This window comes from Chiloscyllium plagiosum, chromosome 1 (genome assembly GCF_004010195.1).
Source record: "Chiloscyllium plagiosum isolate BGI_BamShark_2017 chromosome 1, ASM401019v2, whole genome shotgun sequence".
In the NCBI taxonomy this organism is placed as follows: Eukaryota; Metazoa; Chordata; class Chondrichthyes; order Orectolobiformes; family Hemiscylliidae; genus Chiloscyllium; species Chiloscyllium plagiosum.
This window is the reverse complement of record NC_057710.1, coordinates 87,635,110-87,661,843: the sequence shown is the minus strand read 5'-3', so window position 1 is coordinate 87,661,843 and position 26,734 is coordinate 87,635,110. Positions and strand designations below refer to the sequence as shown.

Here is a 26,734-nt window from a genome sequence, read left to right as displayed (position 1 = left end):
TTTGAAGATATGGTGTTTAGTTCTATCAACCAAATCATTAATGTATATTGTGAATAGCTGGGGTCTGAGAGCTCCATGCTGTACTCCTCTTGTCATTGGCAAAACCATTTGGAAAAAGACCTGTTTATTCCTATTTTCTTTTCCTGTCTCAACCAATTTTCTATCCATCTCAGTCCATTACCCCCATTCCCATGTGCTTTAATTTTATACATTAATCTCTTCTGTGGGTCTTCATCAAAAGCCCTTTGAAAGTCTGTATAATAAACCACATTCCACTGACTCTCCCTCATCACCTCTATGGATTACATCCTCGAAGAATTCCAGTAAATTTTTCAAACATGATTTCCCTTTTGTAAATCCATTCTCTGTTTGATCCTGCCAATGCTTTCCAAATGGTCAGTTATTCATTCTTTTATAATGGACTGTAGCATTTTTCAGGGCAGAAGTGGGTACTCCAGATGCTGGTAATTAGAGTTAAGATTAGAGCAGTGCTGACAAAGCGCAGCAGGTCAGGCAGCATCTGAGGAGCAGGAAAATCAATGTTTCGGGCAAAAGCCTCCTGATGAAAGGCTTTTGCCTGAAACGTTGATTTTCCTGCTCAGATTCTGCCTGACCTGCTGTGCTTTTCCAGCACCACTCTAATCTTGACTCTAGCATTTTTCCCACTATCAGTGTCAGGCTGACTGGTCTACAATTCCTGGTTTCTCTCTCTGTCTCCCTTCTTAAATAGAGGGATTAGATTAATTACCCTCCAATCTATAAGAACTAAGTAAATTAGCTTGCTGAGCTGGAAAGTTTGTTTTCAGATGTGTCGTCACCACACTAGGTAACATCATCAGTGAGAGTCTCCACTGAAGAGCTGGTGGTATGTCCCGCCTCTCTATTTACAGGTCTTGATTTCTTAAGGTGGGTGATGTCATTTCTGGGTTTTTTTCAAAGAAAGGTAGATGTTTTTATTGATGGAGTTCTGGGTAGAATGTCATGCCTCTAAGAATTCTCGTGTGTGTCTTTGTTTCTCCTGTCCTAGGATGTGTGTGTTGTCCCAGTCAAAGTGGTGTCCTTCTTTGTCTGTATGTATGGAAACTAGTGATAGTGGATTGTGTTGTTTAGTAGGCAGTTGGTATTCATGTATCATGGTGGTAAGTTTCTTGCTAGTTTGTCCGATGTAGTGTTTTTTTACAGTTCTTGCATGGTATATTGTAAACGACGTTAGTTTTGCTGGTGGTATCTAATGGGTCCTTTAGATTCATTAGTCGCTATTTAAGTGTGGTGCCATAAAGCATAAAGTATTCACAATTAAGTGAAGACTTGTCTTTTTAATATTACTTTATCCATTCACATTAGTTTTCACTATGTCCTTGTTTGATCCTGGCCCTTGATTTCTCTGCCTATTACTTGTATTATTGTCCTTTGCTGTCTTTCGCTCTTGTCCTTGATACCCCTTCCTTTGACTCCTTGCATAGATTCCCATCCCTATCATTTTAGTTTAAAGCCTCCTCAACTACTCTAGCAAATACTCATCCCAGGATAACAGTCCCAGTCACAGTCACAGAGATGTACAGCGTGGAAACAGACCCTTTGGTCCAACCCGTCCATGACGACCAGATATCCCAACCTAATCTAGTCTCGTTTGCCAGCACTTGACCCATATGCCTCTAAACCCTTCATATTCATAACCCCATCCAAATGCCTTTTAAATATTGCAATTGTACCAGCCTCCACTATTCCTCTAGTAGCTCATTCCATATACTCACCACCCTCTGCATGAAAAAGTTACCCCTTAAGTCCCTTTTATGTCTTTTCTCTCTCATCCTAAACCTAAGCCCTCTAGTTCTGGACTCACCCCACCCCAAGTAAAAGACTTTGTCTATTTATCCTATCCATGCCCCTCATGATTTAATAAACTTCTGAGGTCACCTCTCAACCTTCGACGTTCCATGGAAAACAGCCCCAGTCTATTCAGGCTCCCCTATAGCTCAAATACTCAAACCCTGGCAACATCCTTGTAAATCTTTTCTGAACCCTTTCAAGCTTCACAACCTCCTTCCGATATGAAGGACACCGGAATTTCACGCAATCTTTCAAAAGTGGATTAAGCAACATCCTGTACAGCCGCAACATGACCTCCCAAATCCTATACTTAATGCTCTGACCAATAAAGGAAAGCATACTAAATGCCTTCTTCACTATCCTACCTACCTGCGACTCCACTTTCAAGGAGCTATGAACCTGCACTCTAAGGTCAGCAAAGCGATCACCCAGTCGGCATTTTGTCTCTCCGATATAGAGGAGACCACATTGGGAGCAACGTCAGCATGCAGTCAGGCCCCGGACCTTCACGTGGCTTGCCACTTTAACACACAATCCTGCTCCCATGCCCACATGTCTGTTCTTGGCCTGCTGCACTGTTCCAGTGAAGCTCAATGCAAACTGGAGTAACAACATCTCAACTTCCGACTAAGCCTGCCGGCCTCAACATCAAATTCAACAACTTCAGATGATTATTCCCTCTCGACCCCTCTGTTTTCATTCTGCTCCGTAATTTTATTTCATTTATTTTTAATTTTTTTTTCACTGTTCCTATTTCCCCCTTTTTTTAGCTTTGACAAAGGGTCAGTTAGACTTGAAACATCAGCTCTTTTCTCCCCTTACAGATGCTGCCAGACCTGCTGAGATTTTCCAGCATTTTCTCTTTTGGTTTCAGATTCCAGCATCCGCAGTAATTTGCTTTTATTAAGTGTATATATCCTGCTAAGATTTGCTTTCCCAAAATTTATCTAAATTATCTCGCATTTATCTAAATTAACCTCCATCTACCACTCCTCAGCCCATTGACCCATCTGATCAAGATCCCATTATCATAGAGATGTATAGCACGGAAACAGACCCTTCGGTCCAACCAGTCCATGCTGACCAGTTATCCCAACCCAATTTAGTCGCACCTGCCAGCACCCGGCCCATTTCCCTCCAAACCCTTCCTATTCATATACCCATCCAGATGTCTTTTAAATGTTGGAATTGTACCAGCCTCCACCACTTCCTCTGACAGCTCATTCCATACACGTACCACCCTTTGTGTGAAAAATTTGCCCGTAGTCTCTTTTATATTTTTCCCCTCTCACCCTAAACATATGCCCTCTAGTGCAAAATACTCGTTTAGTATCTTCCCCCATCTCCTGCGGTTCCACACAAAGGTTGCCTTGCAAATCTTTGAGGGGCCCTATTCTGTCCCTAGTTACCCTTTTGTCCTTAATATATTTGTAAAAACCCTTTGGATTCTCCTTAACCCTATTTGCCAAAGCTATCTCATGTCCCCTTTTTGCCTTCCTGATTTCCCTCTTAGATATACCCCTACTGCCTTTATACTCTTCTAAGGATTCATTCGATTTCTCCTGTCTTTACCTGATGTATGCTTCCTTCTTTTTCTTAACCAAACTCTCAATTTCTCTAGAGTTGAAAAGTGTGGTGCTGGAAAAGCGCAGCAGGTCAGTCAGCATCCGAGGAGCAGGAAAATCGACATTTCGGGCATAAGCCCTTCTTCCTGAAGAAGGGCTTGTGCCCAAAACGTCGATTTTCCTGCTCTTCGGATGCTGACTGACCTGCTGCGCTTTTTCCAGCACCACACTTTACAACTCTGGTCTCCAGCATTTGCAGCCCTCACTTTCTCCTCCTCAATTTCTCTAGTCATCCACCATTCGCTCCACCTACCAGCCTTTCCTTTCACCCGAACAGGGATATACTTTCTTTGGACTCTCATTATCTCTTTTCTGAAGGCTTCCCATTTTCCAGCCATCTCTTTGCCTGCAAATATCTGCCCCCAATCAGCGTTTGAAAGTTCTTGCCTAATACTGTCCTGTTCACTTGTAACCTGTCCAGTTTTACAGGTTCCACCTTCCCGCAGAATCTGTTCCAATGCCCCAGGAATCTGAAACACTCCCCCTCACACCATCTTGCCAGTCATGATTCTATCTGATATGTTCCTGCTATTTCTGCTCTGCTTAGAACTTGGCACTTGGTGTAATCCTAAGATCATTACTTTTAAGGTCCTACCTTTTCTACTTCCTTCCTAACTCCCTATGTTCTGCTTATAGAACTTAATCCTTTCTTTTAAACTGTATTGTTATACCAGTGTGTCCCATAACCACTAGCTGTTCACTCTCTCCTTCCTGAATACCCTGAAGTCTTGTTTGGAGCCCCAAAAGCTCCTGCCTGTTTCCTGTATGGTTGAATCCCCTATAACTATTCCATTCCCACAACTTTTACTCCTCTCCTGTGCAACAGAACCAACAGAGGTGCAACAAATTTGGCTACTGCTGCTTCCCCGAGAGGTCATTCCCCTCAAAAATATTCAAAGTGGTACACCTGTTCTGCATGGAATAGTCACAGGAGATTCCTGCACTGCCTGCTGAGTCATCTTACTCTGCCCGATGGTCACCTTTCTGCCTTCGAAGTCTTTGTCTGCAGTGTGACCACATGTGCTGTCCTTGATACCCTCCACTTTGCTGAAGTTCCACAGTCTCCCCAGCTGCTGCTCCAGCTCAGAAAGCTGGTCTTCCAGGAGCTGCACCTGCAGACACTGCCTACTCACATGCTGGTCCTGGGCACTGGAAAGGTTGCCAGCTTCCTATGTAAAGCAGGAAGAGAGTATATCATGGTTTTAAGCTCTCTTGTCATGGCTTGCCTGTGAGATGTTTAACATCAATTACTCGAGGGCCCTTATTCCCTCATCCTAATTATTATAAAATATAGTTTTGCAAACCATAAACCGCATAACAAAAAGTAAAAAGCATCTCTTTGCCTCTGCACTGAATTCCCAATTTGCTTCACATTCCCAGAGCATACACTTACTTTTGCTGTATTTCACTCATAATTACTATGATTTACTGCATTTGGATCTTCTTTGCAGAAAAGGTTTACAGAAATAAGTGCAAGGGAGCTATCCCTGGCCAGTGTTTACCCCTCAATCAGCATCACTAGAACGACATTACCTGATCATTATCATGTTGCTATTTGTGGGAACTTACTATATGTTTTTCACTGCTCCTTTTCCTGTATTTTAATAATGAATACATTTCAGAAGTACTTAATTCATGGTAAACTGCAATAGAATGTCCTGTAGTCCTGGGAGGGGCTAACTGGGGTAAGATGGGGGAGGGAAAATGAGGAAACTGGCAAAGTCCACATTGATGCCCGGGGGTTGAAGTTACAAGGCAGAAAATGAGGCGTTCTTCCTCCAGGCGTCGGGTGGTGAGGGAGTGGCGGTGAAGGAGGCCCAGGACCTGCATGTCCTCAGCAGAGCGGCAGGGGGAGTTGAAATGTTGGGCCACAGGCAGTGGGGCAGTGACTTCACCCCCATTCACCTATTCCAGCTCAGCACTGTCCTCATGACCTGTCCTACCAGCCAACCCTCCTTCCCACCTATCCGCTCCACCTTTCCTTCTGACCTATCCCCTCCATCCCCACCCCATTCACCTATTGTACTCTTTGCTACCTTCTCCCCAGCCCCACCCCCCCTCCCTAATTATCTCTCCACCCTGGAGGCTTCCTGCCTCTATATCTGAAGAAGGGCTTTTGCCCGAAACGTCGATTTTCCTGCTCCTTGGATGCTGCCTGACCTGCTGTGCTTTTCCAGCACTACTCTGATCTAAACCCTAGCCATGGAAAATGCAGGGTTGCATGGATAGGGTAGGGGAGTGGATCTGGGTGGGATACTCTTTGAAGGGTCAGTGTGGACTTAGTGGGCTGAATATGGCCTGCAGGGATTCCATGATTCTGTGATTTTCCTTACAATAAATAACATTTATTTATTTGCCTTTCTAATCACCCATTGTACCTGTATATTAAGTTTTAGTTTCATGTTCCAGGACACCAGATTCCTCTGCACCACTGAGCTCTGCAGTCTCTCTTCATTTAAATGCTGAATTGCTTTTTCAGTCTTCGTGCCATGTTTTTGCACATCATACTCAGTCTGCCAAATGGTAAAATACCATAAGGCGCAAACCTTCCCTCATAGGAATAGAAGTATACCATTCAACTTCTCAGGTCTGGTCTGCCATTCAGGTGAGATCATGGCTGATCCATATCCTAACTTCATCCATGTTCCTTAATACCCTTGGTCATGATTAAAAGTTTATTGATCTCTGAGCGAGCATCTGCATTTATGGAAGCGAGTTCCACTTTTCTGTTCACTTTGCACAACTTTATTTCATTACACCTCCAAATGGCATGGCTGTGATTTGAAACATATGTACTTTATTCCGAATTTAAGGACAGTCTATCATTTTTAAGGTACAGTGTCCAGAACTCTACACTTTGCGTGAGATTTGTTCAATTTAGAGCTTTGTACAGCTGAACCAATGCTCCCTCCTTTTTTTAATTTACATTTTAACCCACTAGTTGTAAAGACTAACATTTCATGAACTTTTTTGATTATTTTCATACCTGTCTTCTACTTTTCAATGATGTGTTTGCAAGAATCCCTAAATTTCCTCAAACCTGAATCATACCTCCACTGAAATGCATCTACCATTGTTTTTCCCACTGGTTTAGTTTTTAATTTTAATCTCCACTGTATTTTTATGTTCCTGTCTTCTCTGCCACTAATCTTTTGTTTTGTTGGCAAAATTTCTCCATTTGAAATTATTCAGGGACCAATGGAAAGCTAATATGATTTTCACCTCTTGGTTATGATATTTTCTTCATGACCAATGCACTGCCACATTCTCCGACCCAAGTACTACTTACCCCTTCCTCATGGAACGCATTAGATTCTGTTTTGGTGATAACTGAGCAAATGATTCTCATGTGTTTATGCATACTTCTCTTTTTTTTAATGGAGTACTTTAAAATCATAGTATTATACAACACAGGAAATGACAATTCAGTTTAACATACTCATATTGGCTCTCTGAAGGAGTTATTTGATTGAGTGTCCTTGTGCTTTAGATATATATATTTTGCACTTCCCCTTTAAATGTTTATTTACCTTTTTTATGTATTTCAACTCTGTTTCTAATAGTGTTTCATGTCCTAAGTCTTTGCACCAAAATAGAGTGTACTGAATTATTTCATTCATTCTTTTAGTAATGCTAAATTTGTGCTTGCTGGTTACTGACTTGGAAGTGAGAGTTGGCTCAGTTGGAAAACTTCCACTTCTGAGTCAAATGTACGATTCTGAGTCCACTCTAGATAGCCCTAGCAAGTGAATCTAAGAGACCTCTGAATACTGGGTTGCCATCCAGCTGGGTATTTGCTTCAGATTGAGGTGATGGGGTTTGAAACACTACTCCACACCTAACTGCACCCTTACTACCCACATTGTTCTTTGTTAGCAGAAATAACCCAGAGCTGTTGATTGTAAAAGTTATTGAGAAACTGGATTACCTCATGATTGACATGCACAGAAGATAACGAAACAGTGAAACAAATTAAATTGAAAGAGTTTAAATTTAATTCACTTTAAATTTAATTCACTATTATTTGCTATAATCAGTATCAAAATGGGTGAGCTATTTATGAAGAAATTTATCTTGCACTCCTGCATTTAGAAGCTTGGTCATGGCGAAGCCTTTTGTCTTTCAGTAGAAACAAGAATAAAACTATCACTCATATCTAGCCTGTTTGCTGCTTTTCATGCATGTGCCATCTTCATATGTTGGCTACTGCTGGAGTGCAGACTCTAGTAAATGTGAATCTGATTTAACAGTATATTTATAGAACAATGGATTAATGGTCCACCTGTTTAAAACTTGAATTTCTTGGATGAGTTTACCTACATAAATATTCTACCGGAAGGATATATGGAAGTATTCAATGAGCAGTTGGCATTTTGCCAACCCGTTAGGCAGTGAGCAAGGTAACCTGCCAATTCTTCAGTGCGTGGGTTTCTAAGTCCAACTGCACCTTGAGTTCTAAATTAAAGCCAGTCACATCAAACAGTCCAGAAAAATACTGCTCTGGTAAGGAATCTTTGCCTGTTACACACCTAAAACCTATTTGTACTAACAGTCAATTGTCCCTAAAATTGAATTTATTTTAACTTATGAGTCCACCTTTTAATTGCAGATATTTATAAAAAGATGTATTTAAAAAGCCAATTTCCCCACTTTCTTTCTTTCAAAGAAACATTTTTCAAATCTTTGTCTTCCTATGTCATAATCGTACTTAGACTTCAAAAGTATTTCATTGGCTGTACTCAGAGTGAAAGGTGTGATATATGTGCTAGCTGCTCTTTTCATTGGAGAGTCCTTTTAAGTAACTAATGATGGAGATTGAAATGCTGGGTGACATCATTGAGCTCATAAGGTAGAATCTTGCTTACTCTCCCAATAATATCCAGTCATACACAACAGGAATGCCTCAGGTTTGACGTGTGGTCTTTGCTGAGTTGGCTGATCTCGGTTGAGATGTCAGGACTCAATAATTGCTATCAATACTCTTAGTTCAGGAAAGAGAATATGATCCAGGGTTCCCATTCTTCATGATAATAGAGCTCTTTCTGGAAGACCGTTTGTGTGGATGTCAAAGCACAGTTATACTGTCAGATGGTGACCCGAGGCTGTTGAAATACACCATGCTGACTGTAGAAAGAGCAAAATTTGGCGGAATTTCTTTCAAAGAAACAGACTATCTTGTTGCTATGTTAAGTGGTTTGCATTTTATAAAACCTTCCCCATTTCCAAAACAGTGCTAAAATTAACTGCTTGTAACTATTTTCACATCATGGTTCACTCATTACTTATTTCCATATTTTATTTTACTGTGATATTGATTCCATTATTTGAAATGATTCAATGGTTTCCTGTTACATACAACTCCATGCAAGTAATTGCAGGTAGGAAACAGATTGGATAACGGTTGAGATTTTGTTTGCATTAGGATTGCCTAGCATCTATACCACAGAAATGGGCAATATCTATCATGAGCTTTTCTTGAGTAAGTGTTGTGCTGTTGATGTGATATACGTGATTTATAAGAGTCTATGGGAAAGTGCCAAATGATTTTAAAAATTGAAGCCACTGGAATAAAGCTGCAAGAGCAAGATTGGCTGAATGGCAGAAAACAGAATAATAGTCAATAATTGACTTTAGGATGTAAAGTAAGGTTCATAGGAGCCAGAGTAGACCATGTAGCCCCCCCCCCCCAAATTCATCGCCGTTCTTCAGAGGGCATGCTTTTCTTGATATGTTAATATTTTAATCTTGCACATACAGCATGTAATTTCAAATTTTTCATATGGCCTGAAAATAAGTGAATTAAGAGGAGGATAATAGATTTCAACAGAGAATAGACTGGTAGAAAGATGGACATGTGTAAATGAAATTCAATGAAGAGAAATCTGAAGTGGGACGTTTTGGTAGGAAAGAGGATTAGAGTTGAAAAAGTAAAATTTTAGAGTGTGTGTATATGTGCACAGATTATGGAAAGTGGTTTCAACATAGCAGCATCTAGTACAAAAGTAAAGAAATTACAATGAACTCATCTGGAGTAATGGTTTACCTCAACTAGAGGATTTTATGCAATTGTGGGCAGCACATTTTCAGAAGAATGTGAAGACTTTAGAAAATGGAGTGGAAAATCTTAACAGGAATGTCCTAGGGACTAAGAGCATGTCATTTAAGTGAATACATTCGTGGAACTGGTGTTTTTTCTCCTTGGAGAAGTTTGGGATAAAGTTTGACAAAGCTGTTCAAAATCATTTAGGGATCCGGACAAAAACAAAGAACAATGGACCCTGGAAATCTAAAACTCAGCAGGTCTTGCAGCATCTGTGGAGTTAAAAACAAATTTAAAGTTTTGAGTCAGATGACTCTTCATAAAAAGAGAAAATGGATTGGAAAGAGTGTTTGTACTGATGATGGTCAGGGAGACTGGTGAACTGTTGAGTAGAATACATGAAGAGAGAGGCCAGGGAGAGAGAAAAGGAATAGGCAAACAAAGATCTGATGGTAAGTGGTGAGAGAAATGCTGAGTGCTAACAAGGTAGACAAACACATTCCATTGATTTAAAAGTCAAATACTCGTAATAAGTTGCATGACGAGAAAATTGATAGCAACGTGATAAAGTTTTATCAAACAGCAATAGCTAGGATCTGTGATGTGAAGTAATCAGATTCATTTGTGTGTTTCAAAAAGGAATTGAACAAGAGAAAATTGGACTATTGGGAAAGTGGAACTAGCTGAGTTGCTCTTGCCGGACCCAAGGCTGGTTGAATATCCTGGATCGCCGTTCAACATTTTGATTTTGAACAAGAATTTTACTCATTTAAAACCTGTCCACAATTTAAGTTGAAATTAGGTCCTTTTTATTTTTATCTCTCGATTACTGTTTGAATGCTTTGAGATCAAGGCTACATAGCCAAATGCAAGCTACAAAACCATTATAAATACTATCTTTCAACATAACACATGGGCAACTGTACTTCACCGGTCAAACTGAATACTGAGAGAGTTGATCAGTAGCTTTCTCTCCTCTGAGACTCCCTCACTGTGATGTAGCAATGGTTATGATGTGTAACTTCAGATAGAACTGACTCATGCCTATGCATACTCTTTGGTGCAACATGCACCACTGTATCTCCCTAAAGAAATTTCCAATTTAATAACTGATGCCAAATTGTGGGGAATGTGGTGGGTTAGGTTGTGCCCATTAGAAGCTAAGTTAATACTACTTAAGCATGTTTCATATGGCCATTTACAAAACAGGTTTTTGACCATACTCTAGGTGAGAGGTTTGATCGTCTGATCCTGCTACTGAGTTCCCATGTCAGTACTTTTAGTAAGGATGGCATTTTATCTGGTGATTCATCTATCGCTGTTTTGAATGTTCAGTTGCATCTCTATTTTCTTGTGACATAGGTGACACTTCAGTCATTAAAATTTTTTTGTCTTGTGACTTCTAGTGGACCTCCAACATACAACAACCGTACTACTGCTGCATTTGGTTATGCAAGCAATGGTAAGTGTTGCCTGTTAACATTTGCCTTGTAAACATTTTGAGTTAGCTGAAGAAAATACTTCTGAATATTCTAGTAATTTATGTTTAGATATTTTTCTTTTGCAAATTAGTGAATGCAGATGTGACATCCTTCTGTCTTTTTTTTTTATTTGATCCAAAATTTTTTTCATAGAAGTATTTTTCTTAATTTCAGTGTGAAATGGTAATGATGTAACTGAGGGCTGTTGGCTTAGAAGACCTATTAAACTGATCCAAAAATTTACACTTGTTTGTTGCTAATTTTTTCCTTTCATTAATGGTTAATTACGATACCTATTGTGACACGTAAAATTTTAAAATCAACATTATTTTCATCACAACAAATTAGATGAAGGATTGATTTAAGGGAAGTGGACAAAGTAGATTGAAAACTGAATGTTTACTTTTTAGGATCTGCACCATCTTGTGCTTAATGGCTTTGTTATTACATGTAGACTATAAAATTGTTTGCTGGAAATGGGTGTTGATGGTAAGGCTGTATCTATCTATTGTCTATTCATATTCACTCTTTGCCTGTGAATGTGATGACGAGTTTAGCTGACCTTTTCTACAGTGGTTTTCTCGGCTACTTCAGAGGTCATACATATAAATACAAACAGATGGAGATGGCAGTTTTCTTTCCCTTAAGGACGTTAGTTTATAATTGAACTTTTACAAACATGATCTTCGCTTACCATAGTGCTAACCCACATATTATTGGATTTGTTGGTCCAAATTTTGCAGGCAAGAGCAGACAAACAATCCAAGCTGTTCATTGTACATCCACTCCATGTGTACAGGCTTTTACACTGAAATTTAGAATAATTAGTAAGCAAAAATAATATGCTTTGGTTTCCATATGATCATTCAAAGTCACCTGTACAGAGTGGCAACCTGTAGAGACATGTAGAAGGTGTGACCACATGGAGTTGGTGAAGTAGATAATATTCAATGCATTTAAGGAAAAGCTAGACATACGTGAAGAATATGGTACTGTTGAGTTTAGATGAGCAATTATGCAGGAAGTTTAAATGGAGCTTTAGTATCAGCTCAGACTGAATATCCATTGTAATTCTAGGTTAATTTTCAAAAAATTGAAATCTGAGACAAAAGAATTCTACACTTGTTTTAAAATTAATTTTACAAGCCATAGAGATTATAAGCAATTAACATTCACCCAGACAATTCAAAATCTACAGAGTGAAATAGGCAAGCTTTTAGCTTTTTTGATAGCTGTACCACTAATGCAAGCATTGGGTCAATAAATTTGGCACAGTCTTGTGGTTATTATCTTTGTCAATATGTCATTTCATATTGTTTGATAGACAATGGAAAGTAGTAATACTGCACCATATTTCTTATTTCACACCTTTGCCCTTCAGATTATGCTAATCTGACGTATCCCAATATCCCAGTTTCATCTTCCTGGAGTACTTTAATTGATAACAACAACAAGCAACCATCACAGCAACAGCAATCGCATTGGGATTATTACCCACGGAGAGAGAGGGACAGGGATCGTGATCGGGAACGAGAGCGCACAAGGGAGAGAGAACGAGATCGGGACAGAGAACGGGACCATGACCGAGAGCGTGACCGCAGTCCGAGTTCAAGTGTTTATAATGGGTGAGTTACTTAAAAAGAAAAAGTCGGAATGTTTGTGGCTATAATGTTTATAGTGTAACTATTTACTGTGTACCATTAACGTACACATTGTTAGCTTCTAACTTGCATGTTTGTTACTAAGGAAAGAGAATTGTTTTTTTTACAATCTTAGTATGATTTTGTTCAATTGTACTTCATTCCAATTTAGTTTGGGCGTGCTAGTAAATGAGTAGTGTTACATGGACCTTTTAGAAAAATATTGACTGCTGAACATCAGACCTGACCTAATGGCTTGTAAGAAGCTGTTGATTGGTACAGAGTAGGGGTGTTGATGCTCTACACTTATGATTAGGCCACAGCGTCCAATGAAATAGTACTATTTTTGTCACAAATAACTAACATTGGCATGTGAAATGCACCCACTTCTTAAAAGTTCTTGGTATTTAATAAGATAAATGCAGATACAACAATATAATTAAAATAGCACCGAAGCTCCCTGTGAATGTGTGGTAAAATTATAGATTTCACTGAAATGGTTCAACAGTAGAATTCTTATTTCACTGAAGTGTCAAGCTGACAATCCTGTTGTCTTTGGCTGCACCATTATATTTCATTGCTCATGGATTGGCATCAATAATACCTTAGGAGGCTTTTTGGTTAGGTAAGAGTACTAGAAGATGAGCAGTGGAAGACTAAATGGAGTAGGAGTACATAGAACATAGAACAGTGCAGCACAAGAACAGACCCTTCTGCCCACGATGTTGTGCCAAACATGATGTCAAATTAAACTAATCTCTTCTGCCTGCCCTTGCTCCATGTGCCTCTACTTCTTGCATATTCTCTTAAACTCCCCTATCATATCTACTTCGACCAGCACCCCTGGTAGCATGTTCCAGACTCCTACCATTCTGTGTAGAGGGGAAAAAACATGCCCCCTAGATCTGCTTTGAACTTGCCCTCTCTCTGGAAACTTAAATGTATGCCCCCTAGTATTAAACATTTCAACTCGGGGATATAGTTTCTGACCGTCAACCCAATCTACACATCTCATAATTTTGTAGACTTATTAAGTCTCCCCTCAGCCTCTGTCACTCCAGAGAAAACAGCTGACTTCTTCTGGTCTCTCCTTATAGCTCATACCCTCTAATCCAGTCAGCATCCTAGTAAATAAGAGAACTGCGGATGGTGTAAATCAGAAACTAAAACAGATGTTGCTGGAAAAGATCAGCAAGTCTGGGAGCATTTGTGAAGAGGAATCAGAATTAATATTTTGGGTCTGCTGACCCTTTCCGAAACATTAACTCTGATTTCACCCCACAGATGCTGCCAGACCTGTTGACCTTTTTCCCGTGCTTATCTAGAAAGCCCTGAACCACCGTTCTGTCTGCCTCTGCCTCCACCACCAACTTGGCAGTGTGTTCCAAACTCCTTTTTATTTTTTTTTTTCAGAATTCACTTTTACATGACCTTTGAACTTTTCCCCTCTTTAAATGCATGCCCCCTAGTATGGACATTTTCACTCTGGGAAAAATTCTGACCATCAACCCTATCTATGCATCTCAATGTTATAGACTTCTGTCAAGTCTCCCCTCAGCCTGGGCTACAACACAGAAAACAATCTTGAGTTTTTCTACCCTCTAATCAAGGCAGCATCCTGGTAAACCTCTGCACTCCAAATCCTCCACATCCTCCTTTTGTATTGTGGCGACCAGGATTGGACACCTGGCTGAACCAAAGTCTTATAAAGCTGCATCATGACATCTGGACTCTTGTAGTCAATTCCCTGACCAATAAAGGCAAGCATGCCCTATACTACCTTTTACCACCCTATCTACTTGCATGGCAACTTTCAGGGAGCTAAGCAGCTTGTACAGGACCTTTGGGTTCAGTGCTGTTCAGGGTCCCACCATTAACTATTTACTTTTCCTTAACATTTAATATCCTGAAGTGCAGCACCTCAAATTGTTCTACATCCCATTGTATCCTTTTGACATCCTTCTACACTATTCACAACTTCACCAACCTGTTTGCAAACTTACTAACCCACCTGTCAAGCTTTCATCAAGTCACTGCTATATTATCAGAGGTTCCAGTACAAATCCCTGAAGAACACCACTAGTCAGAGACCTCCAGCCAGAAAAACATCCTACTGCCACTACCCTCTGCCTGTGCTGGGCAAACCAATTCTGAATCCAAGCAGCCAAGTCACTATATATGTCAGCTATGTTCTGATTTAGAATGGCAGAAGAACCAGTTTGAGAGATTAAATGGCCTACTTTTCGCTAATACAGACATGATGTGTTAAATTAAACAATTTCTGTGGAGATTACAGGCAGAAAATTAGAGGGGAAGATCAAAATTAAAAGGTGAATGAATGATGTACTTTCACAAGATGATCACTGCCCTTCTACCTACTAGAGAAGGTGCAAAACTTGATGTATTGTTGGGGAACAAGGAAGGGCAGGTGACTGAGGTGTCAGTGGGGGAGCACTTTGGGGCCAGCAACCATCATTCTATTAGTTTTAAAATGGTGATGGAAAAGGATAGACCCAGATCTAAAAGTTGAAGTTCTAAATTGGAGGAAAGCTAATTTTGACGATATTAGGCAGGAACTTTCAAAAGCTGATTGGGTGCAGATGTTCCCAGGTAAAGGGACAAGTGGAAAATGGGAAGTCTTCAGAAATGAGATAACTAGAGTCCAGAGACAGTATATTCTTGTTAGGGTGAAAGGAAAGGCTGGTAGGTGTAGGGAATGCTGGATGACTCAGGAAATTGAGGTTTTGGTTAAGAAAACGAAAGAAGCATATGTCAGGTATAAACAGGGGGGATTGAATGAATCATGAGAGTAGAAAGGGAGCAGGAGTATACTTAAGAATGAAATCAGGAGGATAAAAAAGGGGACATCAGATAGCTTTGGCAAATCGCATTAAAGAGAATCCAAAGGGTTTTTACGAATACAGTAAGGATGATAGGATAACTAGGGAGAGAATAGGGCCCGTCAAAGATCAGTAAGGCAGCCGTAGTGTGGAGCCACAAGAGATAGGGGAAATGCTAAACGAGTATTTTGCATCAGTGCTGACTGTGGAAAAGGACATGAAAGATATAGAATGTGGGGAAACAGATGGTGACACCTTGTAAAATATCCATATGGCAGAGAAGGAGGTGCAGATTATCTTGAAACGCATAAAGGTGGATTAATCCCCAGGGCCTGAGCAGGTGTACCTAGAACCCTATGGAAAGCTAGGGATGTGATTGCTGGGCCCCTTGCTGAGTATTTGGTTCATTGATAGTCACAGGTGAGGTGCTGGAAGACTGAAGGTTGGCTGATGTAGTGCCACTGTTTAAGAAAGGTGGTAAGGAAAGGCCAGGGAACTATAGACCGGTAAGCCTGACATGGATGGTGGATAGGTTGTTGGAGGGAACCCTGAGGAACAGGATTTACATGTATTTGGAAAGGCAAGGACTCATTAGGGATAGTCAACATGGCTTTGTGCATGGGAAATCATGTCTCACAAACTTGATTGTGTTTTTTGAAGAAGTAACAAAGAGAATTGATGAGGGCAGAGCAGTTGACATGATCGATATGGACTTCAGTAAGGTATTCGACAAGGTTCCTCATGGGAGACTGGTTAGCAAGGTTAGATTTCTTGGAATACAGGGAGAACTACCCATTTGGATACAGACGCGGGATGGTGGTGGAGGGTTGCTGTTCAGATTGGAAGTATGTAACCGGCAGTGTGCCACAAGGATCGGTGCTGGGTCCACTGCTTTTCTTCATCTCTATAAATGATTTGCATGTGAACAAAGGAGGTATAGTTAGTAAGTTTGCAGATGACACCAAAATTGGAGGTGTAGCGGGCAGCGAAGAAGGTTACCTCAGATTACAACGGGATTTTGATCAGTTTGTCCAATGGGCTGAGGAGTGGCAGATGGAGTTTAATTGAGATAAATGTGAGGTGCTGCATTTTGGAAAAGGAAATCTTAGTAGGACATATACACTTAATGGTAAGATCCTAGAGAGTGTGGCTGAACAAAGAGACCTTGAAGTGCAGGTTATAGTTCCTTGAATGTAGAGTCACAGGCAGATAGGATAGTGAAGAAGCCGTTTGGTATGCTTTCCTTTATTGGTCAGAGTATTGAGTACAGGAGTTGGGAGGTCATGTTGTGGCTGTACAGGATGTTGGTTAGGCCACTTTTGTAATATTGTGTGGTCTGGTCTGTTTCTTGTCGGAAGGATGTTGTGAAACTTAAAAGGGTTCAGAAAAGATTTACAAAGATGTTGCCAGGGTTGGAGGGTTTGAGCTACAAGGAGAGGCTGAATCGGCTGGGACTGTTTCCCCTGGAGCATCTGAGGCTGATAGAGGTTTATAAAATCATGAGGGGCATGGATAGGGTAAATAGACAAGGTCTTTTCCCTGAGATGCGGGAGTCAAGAACTAGAGGGATATGGTGAGAGGGGCAAGATATAAAAAGGACCTAAGGGGCAATGTTTTCACACAAAGGGTGGTGCGTGTGTGGAATGAGCTGCCAGAGGAAGTGGTGGAGGCTGGTACAATTACAGCATTTAAAAGGCATCTGGATGGGTATATGAATAGTCAGAGGTTAGAGGGATATGGGCCACGTGCTGGCAAATGGGACTAGATTAGGTTAGGATATCTGGTCAGCATGGACAAGTTGGACCAAAGGTTCTGTTTATGTGCTATACATCTCTATGATTCTACGACTCTTCTTGCAGGCATTAAGAATAGATAATACGTAATAGTTTTAGCAGTAACACTGACATGCCACGAACAGATCTTTTAAAAGTAAGACTTATATCTGTAGTTTAACTGCTGTTCCATTTCTGCACAATTTCGAGCTAACTACTTTTGTTTCTGGGGGTAATTAATTTTTAAGGTTTATAAATGTAATTGGATAGCTGAGGAAATACTTGTTTGTTTTTTAAAAAAGCAAGTTAGGGAGAGATGTTGGTATAAAAATGATTATATTTACACTGAAGATGATTTTCCTACTTGAGATAGTTAAGTAATGTGTGAATCTTTAATGTATGTGTGCTTTTTTTAATTAAATCAATCTGTTTGGGTGTGTTATGACTTAGTCCATGCCCATCGCATCCTGGGAAATGAAGCTGGACCTTCTGGCCCAGAGATAGGAGCACTGCCATGACATCTTCAAGCCCTGTTCTAATGTCCCCAAGTATATTGACCTAATCATTACTGGGTATGAAATCAATGTGCATTTGTTTTAACATTTCAAATTTTCAAGTGAATCAGAGCATCCCTGAAAGAAACCCTTTCATGTATTGGATTAAAATCCTGGAACTCCATCCACAACAGTATGAAAGGCTTGTGCCCGAAATGTCGATTCTCCAGCTCCTCGGATGCTACCTGACCTGCTGTGCTTTTCCAGCACCACACTCTTGACTCTGATCTCCAGCATCCGCAGTCCTCACTTTCTCCCAGCATTGCAAGTCTGCACCAAATGGACTGCTCTAGTTAAAAAAGGCATTTCACCCCGACCTTCAAGGGCAATAGGGATGGGCAATAAATGATGATCCGACAGTGACACCCATGTCCCATGAATAAATATAAAAAATGCTTTTCACAACCACAGATGTCCCAAAACCATTGGCAGCCAATCTTTTTTTTAAAAAGACTGTAGTCGCTGTTATGTGTAAATGTGGTAGCAGATTTACACGAGGCATGCTCCCATAAACAGCAATTTTATAATGACCAAATCATCTGTTTTTGGTATTGAGGGATAAACTTTGGCTGGAGACCAGGGGAACTCCACTATTCTTTAAAATAATACCATGGAACCTGAGCAAGCAGACTGACTCTCAGCTTTATTGTCTCACTGCATCTCTAATAGTGCCATGCTCCCTCATATGCATTAGTGTCATCTTAATATTTGCTCAAGTCCTTGATGTGAGCACCTAACTCCTGAAATTGAATAAAACTAATTTACGGATAGAATTCAATTCATGCAAAGTGTATAAAAAGATGTATATCATTCAAGCATGCAAGTCTGTTCTTCCATTCTATCATTACTCCTGAAAACAGATTCATACGGTCAAAACTTTTCATCTTGCATTTATCAGATCAGGTTAGTTGCAAGAATACCAGCTCTCAAAAGGAGCAACATCATATGCTTTACAAAGAAAGGGTGTTGATTGCTTGGCACATTGATGCTAGTTAAGATGTTGCCACAGAGATTGTATGAGAAGACAATTGTTCAAGCACAAAGAACATGTTCAAATATTGTGTCTGCCTTGATAAATTCAAGATGAAAAGCCTCCAACAGGACTGTTTTTCACTAAAATTGAACTTCTTTACTACCAAGTAACTTTTCAGCTCTGTTTAGTTTGATCTTATTCAATACTTTTTTGATGAACATACCAAACAAACACGTGACTGAAAACTTTCAGTAGACTTAGCATCCACAATCTTTGCTGAGAAGAGAGTTCCTGATTTTCAGTATTGTTTACTCGGAGACTGCTGCCTGACTTCGCTCCCAATAATAGCCTTCTTATAATTTTTTTACGATTATTGCTCCTTGTACCAGTGTCTATGACATAGGAAGTATTTTTTTTTCAATTTATCCTATTGAAATCTTTTTATCAACAGTATTTCTCATTCTTTTTTTTAAAAAGAACTGTTTCATGATATTGCAGTCATAAAATAATGAATTCAGATGGTACTGTTAATGAAGAGATGGGCTTGCCGGGTATGCAGTAACGTAGCACTTCTTTTACTTCTCACCTGAAATGGAGTATTCTGTCCAGCAACCAATGTTGGGACAATTTTTGTCCCAACATTGTCAGAGGTGATGGAGAAATACACAGCCCTATGACTCAAAGTCTTCAGCCATCTGGTGCAACGTGTTTCCATTCAACTTCCAGAATTGTTATTCTGTTATATACATAGAGGTGCTGGCATTTTGTTCTGTGAATGTTCACATTATTAAAACTCATTTTGATTACAGACTTGTTTACTCCTCTCCCTACGCTTGGGCTTTTTAATTCTCATTTTGTTTTTCACAGTTTTGTATATGTAATTGTGGGATATATGAGCAGAATACTATCATTATATCATTTCCTGTATCAGGAACTTGAAGAATATGCAGAAAATTCGCAGGGAATCTGGTCTGGTTTAGATTCAGAATAAACATTTACGCGTCTGTACAGTTTGATTTGAATGGTTGCAGCCGTTAGGTGTGTTTTTTGGGTATACAGATAGTGTGTGAGGGCATTTTGTACTTTTTACTGTGGAGCCATAAAGAAAGCTTGTGTGTGTGTCTGTGTGTGTGTGTGTGTATGTATGCGTGTGTTACAAATTATACTGTGAAAGCATAATGAACTAGAGCATGTAGGACATCTGCTTGTCGGGTAACTTGCAGGGGCCAGGAGGAGGGCTGGTCACTGATAGCTGGCCAAAATGAATTTTAATGACTACCAGCCCAGAAAAAGTCTCTGTGCTGATGCCAAAATTATTCTAAATGGGGGAGGAGGGCTCAATTTGGATGAAGTTGAATTATTTACCATCTGTGCCAGAGCTGCTGCCACATGTCTTGGGGAAGAAACGTAAGAGGCCCTTAATTTGTAAAAGCTGAGTTGGAAATAAGAGAAAAGGTGGAAAAGAGCTCCAGATGTCAGGTAAAATAGGAAGATTAATATTAAAAACTTCAGGTTATCATCTACTTCTACTGAAGAGAGCACACTAGGAAAAGGAGCACAGGATTCGAGGCATTTTAAGGATAATACATGAGATTCATGATACAGACTTGAGACTCTGTAATTTTTTTTTGGTAGGTATTCAAAATCTTATTAAACAGATCCCGTCTCAAGCAAGTTGATGTCTGCCTTTAGATGACTGCATTAATGGCCCAAAGGTTTTTTTCTGATTTTTTTTTTTATTGGATTATGGTCAGATTTATTTTTTTCTAAGGCATAATGTTTAGAAACCTGAATAATGTTCACAAATGGTCTATTAGGATTACTGCCTAACAAAACACCAGTTTTTCATACCATACTGCTGAATTTTCCCCTTGCTGTGATGGCAGGATGGGTAACAATGTGGTGACGAAAATAGAGGGAGTTGCATCAGGACAGGTGGGACAGTTTGCATCACCCAGGATGGAATTAGGGGTACAGTGTGCTAGCATGTATCATTGTGATGCTGTGTTTGCTCTGTGTAGTGGCCCTGAAGTCCATGGCAAAATCCAGCCCCACAGTTGATGATAAAGTGTTTAAATCTCAAATTGAACAGTTTGTTTTTGAAGTAAAACCAAAATTGATTTTGTGTTTCTCAACTATTTTAGGAAAAATCTAATTCAAAGTAAGCAGTTAAAATTAGTACTGAACACCAAAAGCAATGTTGGCTTTTTATGAACTTGTGGTTATCCTGTCACATTACACACAATTGGGGTTTGACACAGCAGTGTTCAAAATACAAGTAGGAAAGTTTGAGATGCACAGCACTCTTGTGGGGGCGCCAAAGTGGAATACAGTCAGTGAGTTCAGATATTAATCACTTTATGTTTGGCTTAAGAGACTGCTGCTGTAATTTAGTTGGTGGGAGATGTGCACTATTATTTTATAATGTTTTTTGTTCTTTATCCCAAATGTGCTCCTGTTTCATTTCTCTCTCTCTCTCTCTCTCTCTCTCTCTCTCTCTCTCTCTTCCATTTCTCATCCTTCTTAAATTTTACTGAACCAATCTATTAACATTTCCTTTCTTTATCTGCTGTGTTGATAAAATGTAAATACCATTTCTTTACCTGGGCTGGTAACCTGAAGCTTCAGCCAAGTGATGAAAAAGCTTTGGTGTGGCTAAATATCTAAAAAGAGAAGTGTAAAGCATTATTCTCATCCAAGAAAAGTTCTAACAAACTTTCTAAGGAAAAGAATTACACTGTTTTCAACACACAAAAATTGAGAGTTTTATGCTTGAAAGCAGAATGCACATGGCTTCAGCAGTACTGACAGAGTTTGAAAATTCAGCATTATATTTGGGAGAACTGATGTGCAGGAAGAAAAACCAAGCTGAAACAAGGCAAACAGAAGCCTTGAAGTAAAGTGGATTCTCAACTGTGAGAAAACGTCAAAGTAATTGATTCCTCATGTGTCATTACTGAAGTATGACATCAGGAAGTGTTTACATTTGCAAGACTTGTCCAACAGGATTTTATATCAACAGGTACTATGCTCAGTAGTCATATGATCTTTTAATGGTGTGGTTACTGGTGATGGCACTGTGCAATCATTGACAAAGAAACTTGTTATGGTGGTATTAATGCAGGCTGTTTCTGTATTATAAAATCATACAGCACAGAAACAGATCCTTTGGTCCAACTCGTCAACTGTGACATAGTTTGTTTGCCAGCATTTGACCCAAATCCCTCTAATCCCTTCCTATTCATATATCCATTCAAATGCATTTTAAATGTTATAATTGTACCTGGCACAACCTTCCTCTGGCAGCTCATTCCCATACAGGCACCATCCTTTGTGTGGAAGAAGCTACCCCTTGGGTTATTTTTAAATTATTCCCCTCTTGCCTTAAAACTTTCATTGCTGAGAACATTGAGTATGGGAGTTGGGATTCTGAATGTATGTCTGAAGATGTGCATTGGGAACCTGTGGAAGCCCTGGTGCAGGGACATATGTGAGAATTGCCCTGGAGGTTTCACATTCCAATGGGCAGTGCCCCTGCTGCCTAAGACCCTCTGCAAATGTTCATGATTCTGAAACAAAGTTGGAAACTTTGGACAGTTTTGTGCAATTATCTGGATAGCTTCCTGGGAAAGATTGGATAAATTAAAACCTAGCATGACATGTGGATAACTACACAACTCTGTGCCCCCTACCCAATCAGACTATCCCTACCTCCCTCCACTGTCCTACAATGCCAAAGTTGGCCTAACTATCACCCTCCTCTGACCCCTCTCCACTTCTGCAACTCAAGCTCAACTACCTCCCCCTTATCCATCCATCTGTCTATCCATTCACCAACTTTCAGAAACTGACCTTTTAAACTTACTGTACAGCAGCTGCAGCAGTATAAAGTATTTGTATTTTCTACACTGATCCTCTTTATGGGTCTGTGCATCAATTATTGCACTGTGGCAATTCTTCTGCATGATATGTTGGAAGTCAGATCCCTTTAAACATTGCCAGATCAAAGTGCAGATCTCTGACCTATCAATGTCACATGCAGTAATGCTGATCAGAATATTTGAGCCTCCGTAAGGTGATTCAATGAAGGTCAATAAAATAGCTATTTTCTTGGTGGAAGAATCCAGGACAAAGGGACATAACCTTAAAGTTGGAACTAGATTGTTCAGTATTGAAATCATTAGACATTTTTCATACAAAGGGAAGTTTAAAAAAATCTAGCAGCTGTTCACACTCAAGATTGTGGATGTGGTGTCAATTTTCTTTTAAAAATCTGGGTTTTATTTTATAAATGCATCAAGGGATGCAGAACAAAGGTGAGTAACATGAATTTGAAGTACAGATAATTTTGTTTTTAATGAAGACTGTGGTAGACTTAAGAGGGGAGGGGGTCAGGTTTGAGTGGTAATATCATTGGGACTCATAACACAGAGGTCCAGACAAATTCTATGGAGAATTAGGTTCAAATCCCACCACAGCATTGATTAGAAATTTAACTCTGTTAATAAATCTGGGTTTGGAAGCTAGCTCAGTTTCATGGGCACCATTACTGCCATCAGTTGTAAAACTTGTCTGATTCAGGAAAGAAAAGTCTATTCTTATCTGGTCTAGTCTAAATGTGACTCCAGACTTACAGCAATGAAGTTTGACTCTTGGCTCTCCTCTGAAATGGTGAAGCAAGGGCACTCAGTTCAAGGGTAGTTGGAGAACAACTGCTGGCCTTCCTCATGATGACCATTTCCCATGGCAAAAAAACTTACCTTATTTTATCAAAAAATATTTTTGAAGTGGCATAATGCTCTTTTATTAACTGAACACTGATGGTTTCTCACAGCAATTTCTAAGAACGTTTGAAAGGCCCACAATAAGCCATTTAAAAATGAGCTAAGCCTCTGGCTTACAGTGCAAGTGTGAAGATAGGAAGCTGCAAAATGTTGTTGACTTCATGTTACATGCTGCAACTTTAGAATTACTGATCTTGTACCAAACTATGATTTTCCCTTTGAGCTATATCATAGAGCTTGATTATGTGTAAAGTGAATGTTAGGCAGTAAATACAATTGGAATTGGTATTAAGGAGATACGAGCAAGGAAACACTGTTCTTTGGGCTGAGGTGGCATCTGGTGTGGTAAGTGCTCCCGTTAACTGAGAGGGGTCAGGTTCTCTGGAGAAAAAGGGATATTACCTTTAAACTGGAAGCAGAAATTCAGAGTTGATGGGTCCAGATGCTACATTTTCGTATATAAATTATAACACTTATAATGAGTTCAAATTAATTATACCACATATCATTTATTTCAATGTGAAAGATTAAAGTTTTCTGTGAATCACTCCATACCCCAGCGCTTTCTCATTAATGAAGGTAGAGACAGCATTTAGATGGAGTATGTACCGTTTGAAATTTTCTGCCTATAGGCAATGGAAGTGTGAATGGTGGAGGTGCATTGTGGTCCTGACTGATATGTACACTTTAATACTATGCATATGGGCTGAAGGTATGTAATGTGACTGATTCATAGCACTGAGCTGCAAATGGCCTGTTTGCAAGCTGCGAAGACGGCAGACTTAGTTGTTTTTTGGAAGAGGTTAATTCAGAGCCCACATTGAGCTGCTGTCAGAACAGATGCATTCATCGAGAATATTCCCAGGAACTTCGACTTCACTTTGACCTGTTAAAATTTTGGACTTTGTTGCCTTGTGCGTGCACCCTGCTCCTTTCACAGTACTGGCTTTTTGAGATTGTAGCAAGACACAATGGGGGACAGAGAGGGGTAGGTGAGAAAATAGTTGTACAGTGAGAGTTGAGGGCTTCTCATAGACATTGATGTCTTATTTCTGAGGCACAATAAGGTTTGAACTTTGCTTCATTCTCCAACATTGCAGCAAGAAGACTAAATGTTGTAATGCAGTCCTGTTCTGTGTGGCTGTTGGTGCTTCAAGTTAATGGATCACAAAAGCAGCCCCAATTATCCCTTCAGACAGTTCTGTCAAAATTGTGTTTTGCAACCGAGAAATGCTGAGAAATAGAATCAGTGTTGCACATAACATATTTCTTTGTGTATTGTTTGTGAAAGCATAACTGAATGTACAAGGTAAACTTCCTATTACACAGTTTGCAACGAAGAGAGTCTCCCAATTCTGACTGTTCCTGCATGTTCAACACCGTTAGCAGAGTTAAGAGATACTAAGACAATTGTCCTCACAGTATATTGATATTCCAGCTAAGAAAACCGGTGAGTGTTTTCTAAATATTTCTCAAAATATTGCTTTTTTTAAAAAAAGCTATTGTCTGTAATCTAGTATGCATTCAATGTAATTAATTCCAAGATGAAGGTGAGATCTTTTTAGTTACATTTATTATGTGCTGAGTTTCTACCTGACGATCAGGGTATTTGCAAGGTCAGCCCCCTATGCCTTTTTTCTCTCTGTTTCCCTGTCTTGCCCTGTCCCAAAAAACATTGCACAGTTCTCTTTGGTACACCGGAGTGGTTTTGAATATTTTTATTATTTACAGGAAGTCCATACCCCTAACCCCCACGGATAACAAGGACTGCGTGTACTTAATTTTCTCCACCACAATATTTTAGTACTTTATTGAAATTACTTTTCATTATTGATTGGCAGCAAAATCACTGCGGTTCATCATCAAAACAGCTTATATTTATATAACACCTTTAATATAATGAACATTTTTAAACACTTCACAGGGCACTAAAAATCTAATATGACACTGAGGTACATAAGATTAATGACCAAAATCTTGATCAAAAAGGTTTTGAAGGAGAAAAGGGAGATAGAGAGGCAAAGGGAGGGTATGGCAGAGTTTGGGCCCTAGGCAGTTGAAGACATGCCAACCAGTGATGAAGCTCGTAAAATTGGAGTTCACAAGAAATCAAAATTCAGGAGTACACATGCGGTGGAAAGGGTACAGTTTGAGGAAATTACAGAGCTTCGGAGTGATTTGAAGACCAGTATGAGAAGTTTATATCAAGACATTGCTTGACTGCAATTCCTAATGGGTCCAGAGGTGCGTGGACATGTATGAATAGAGTCTGGAAATAATGAAAGCATGAATGAGGGATCAGAATCTTCCAGGCCTACTTCGAGCTTTTAGAACGGTGAACAGGGGAACTTAATTGGGCACAGGCAAAACTTCAGTTTCCCAATTGAGAGTTCAAGTTTTGCAGTTACATTCTCAGAAATATTCGGGAAAATCAGATTTCCTGACGACTTCCATTGGAATCTTGTTTAGCATTCATTACTTTGCATATCATGAACATGGAAGATATAGAGTGTAGGGAAATAAATGGTGACATCTTGAAAAATGTCCATATTACAGAGGAGGAAGTGCTGGATGTCTTGAAACGCATAGAAGTGGATAAATCCCCAGGACCTGATCAGGTGTACCCTAGAACTCTGTGGGCCCTTTGCTGAGATATTTGTATCATTGATAGTCACAGGTGTGATGCTGGAAGACTGGAGATTGTCTAACGTAATGCCATTATTTAAGAAAGGTGGTAAGGACAAGCCAGGGAACTATAGACCAGTGAGCCTGACGTCGATGGTGGGCAAATTGTTGGAGGGAATCCTGAGGGACAGGATGTACATGTATTTGGAAAGGCAAGGACTGATTCAGGATAGTCAACATGGCTTCATGCATGGGAAATCATGTCTCACAAATTTGATTGACTTTTTTTTGAAAAAGTAACAAAGAGGATTGATGAGGGCAGAGCGGTTGATATGAACATAGAACATAGAAGAATACAGTGCAGTACAGGCCCTTCGGCCCTCGATGTTGCGCCGATCCAAGCCCACCTACCTACACTTAGCCCACTATCCTCCATATGCCTATCCAATGCCCGCTTAAATGCCCATAATGAGGGAGAGTCCACCACTGCTACTGGCAGGGCATTCCATGAACTCACGACACGCTGAGTAAAGAACCTACCCCTAACATCTGCCCTATACCTACCCCCCC

At 39.9% G+C, this 26,734-nt stretch overlaps 1 protein-coding gene across 8 annotated transcripts in view; it reads left to right on the top strand.

The window, feature by feature from the left end:
• fip1l1a (FIP1 like 1a (S. cerevisiae)) overlaps positions 1 to 26,734 on the top strand; it is a 114,918-nt gene that overhangs the window by 71,546 nt on the left and 16,638 nt on the right. For 6 of the 8 annotated variants that reach the window (XM_043690936.1, XM_043690926.1, XM_043690917.1 and 3 more), the window contains 2 exons: positions 10,902 to 10,957; positions 12,358 to 12,601. In XM_043690936.1, coding sequence (XP_043546871.1) covers positions 10,902 to 10,957; positions 12,358 to 12,601 — 300 coding nt within the window. Of the gene's footprint in view, positions 1 to 10,901; positions 10,958 to 12,357; positions 12,602 to 25,614; positions 25,775 to 26,734 lie in introns of those variants that run through there. The other 2 variants (XM_043690974.1, XM_043690959.1) reach the window with 2 other exon arrangements.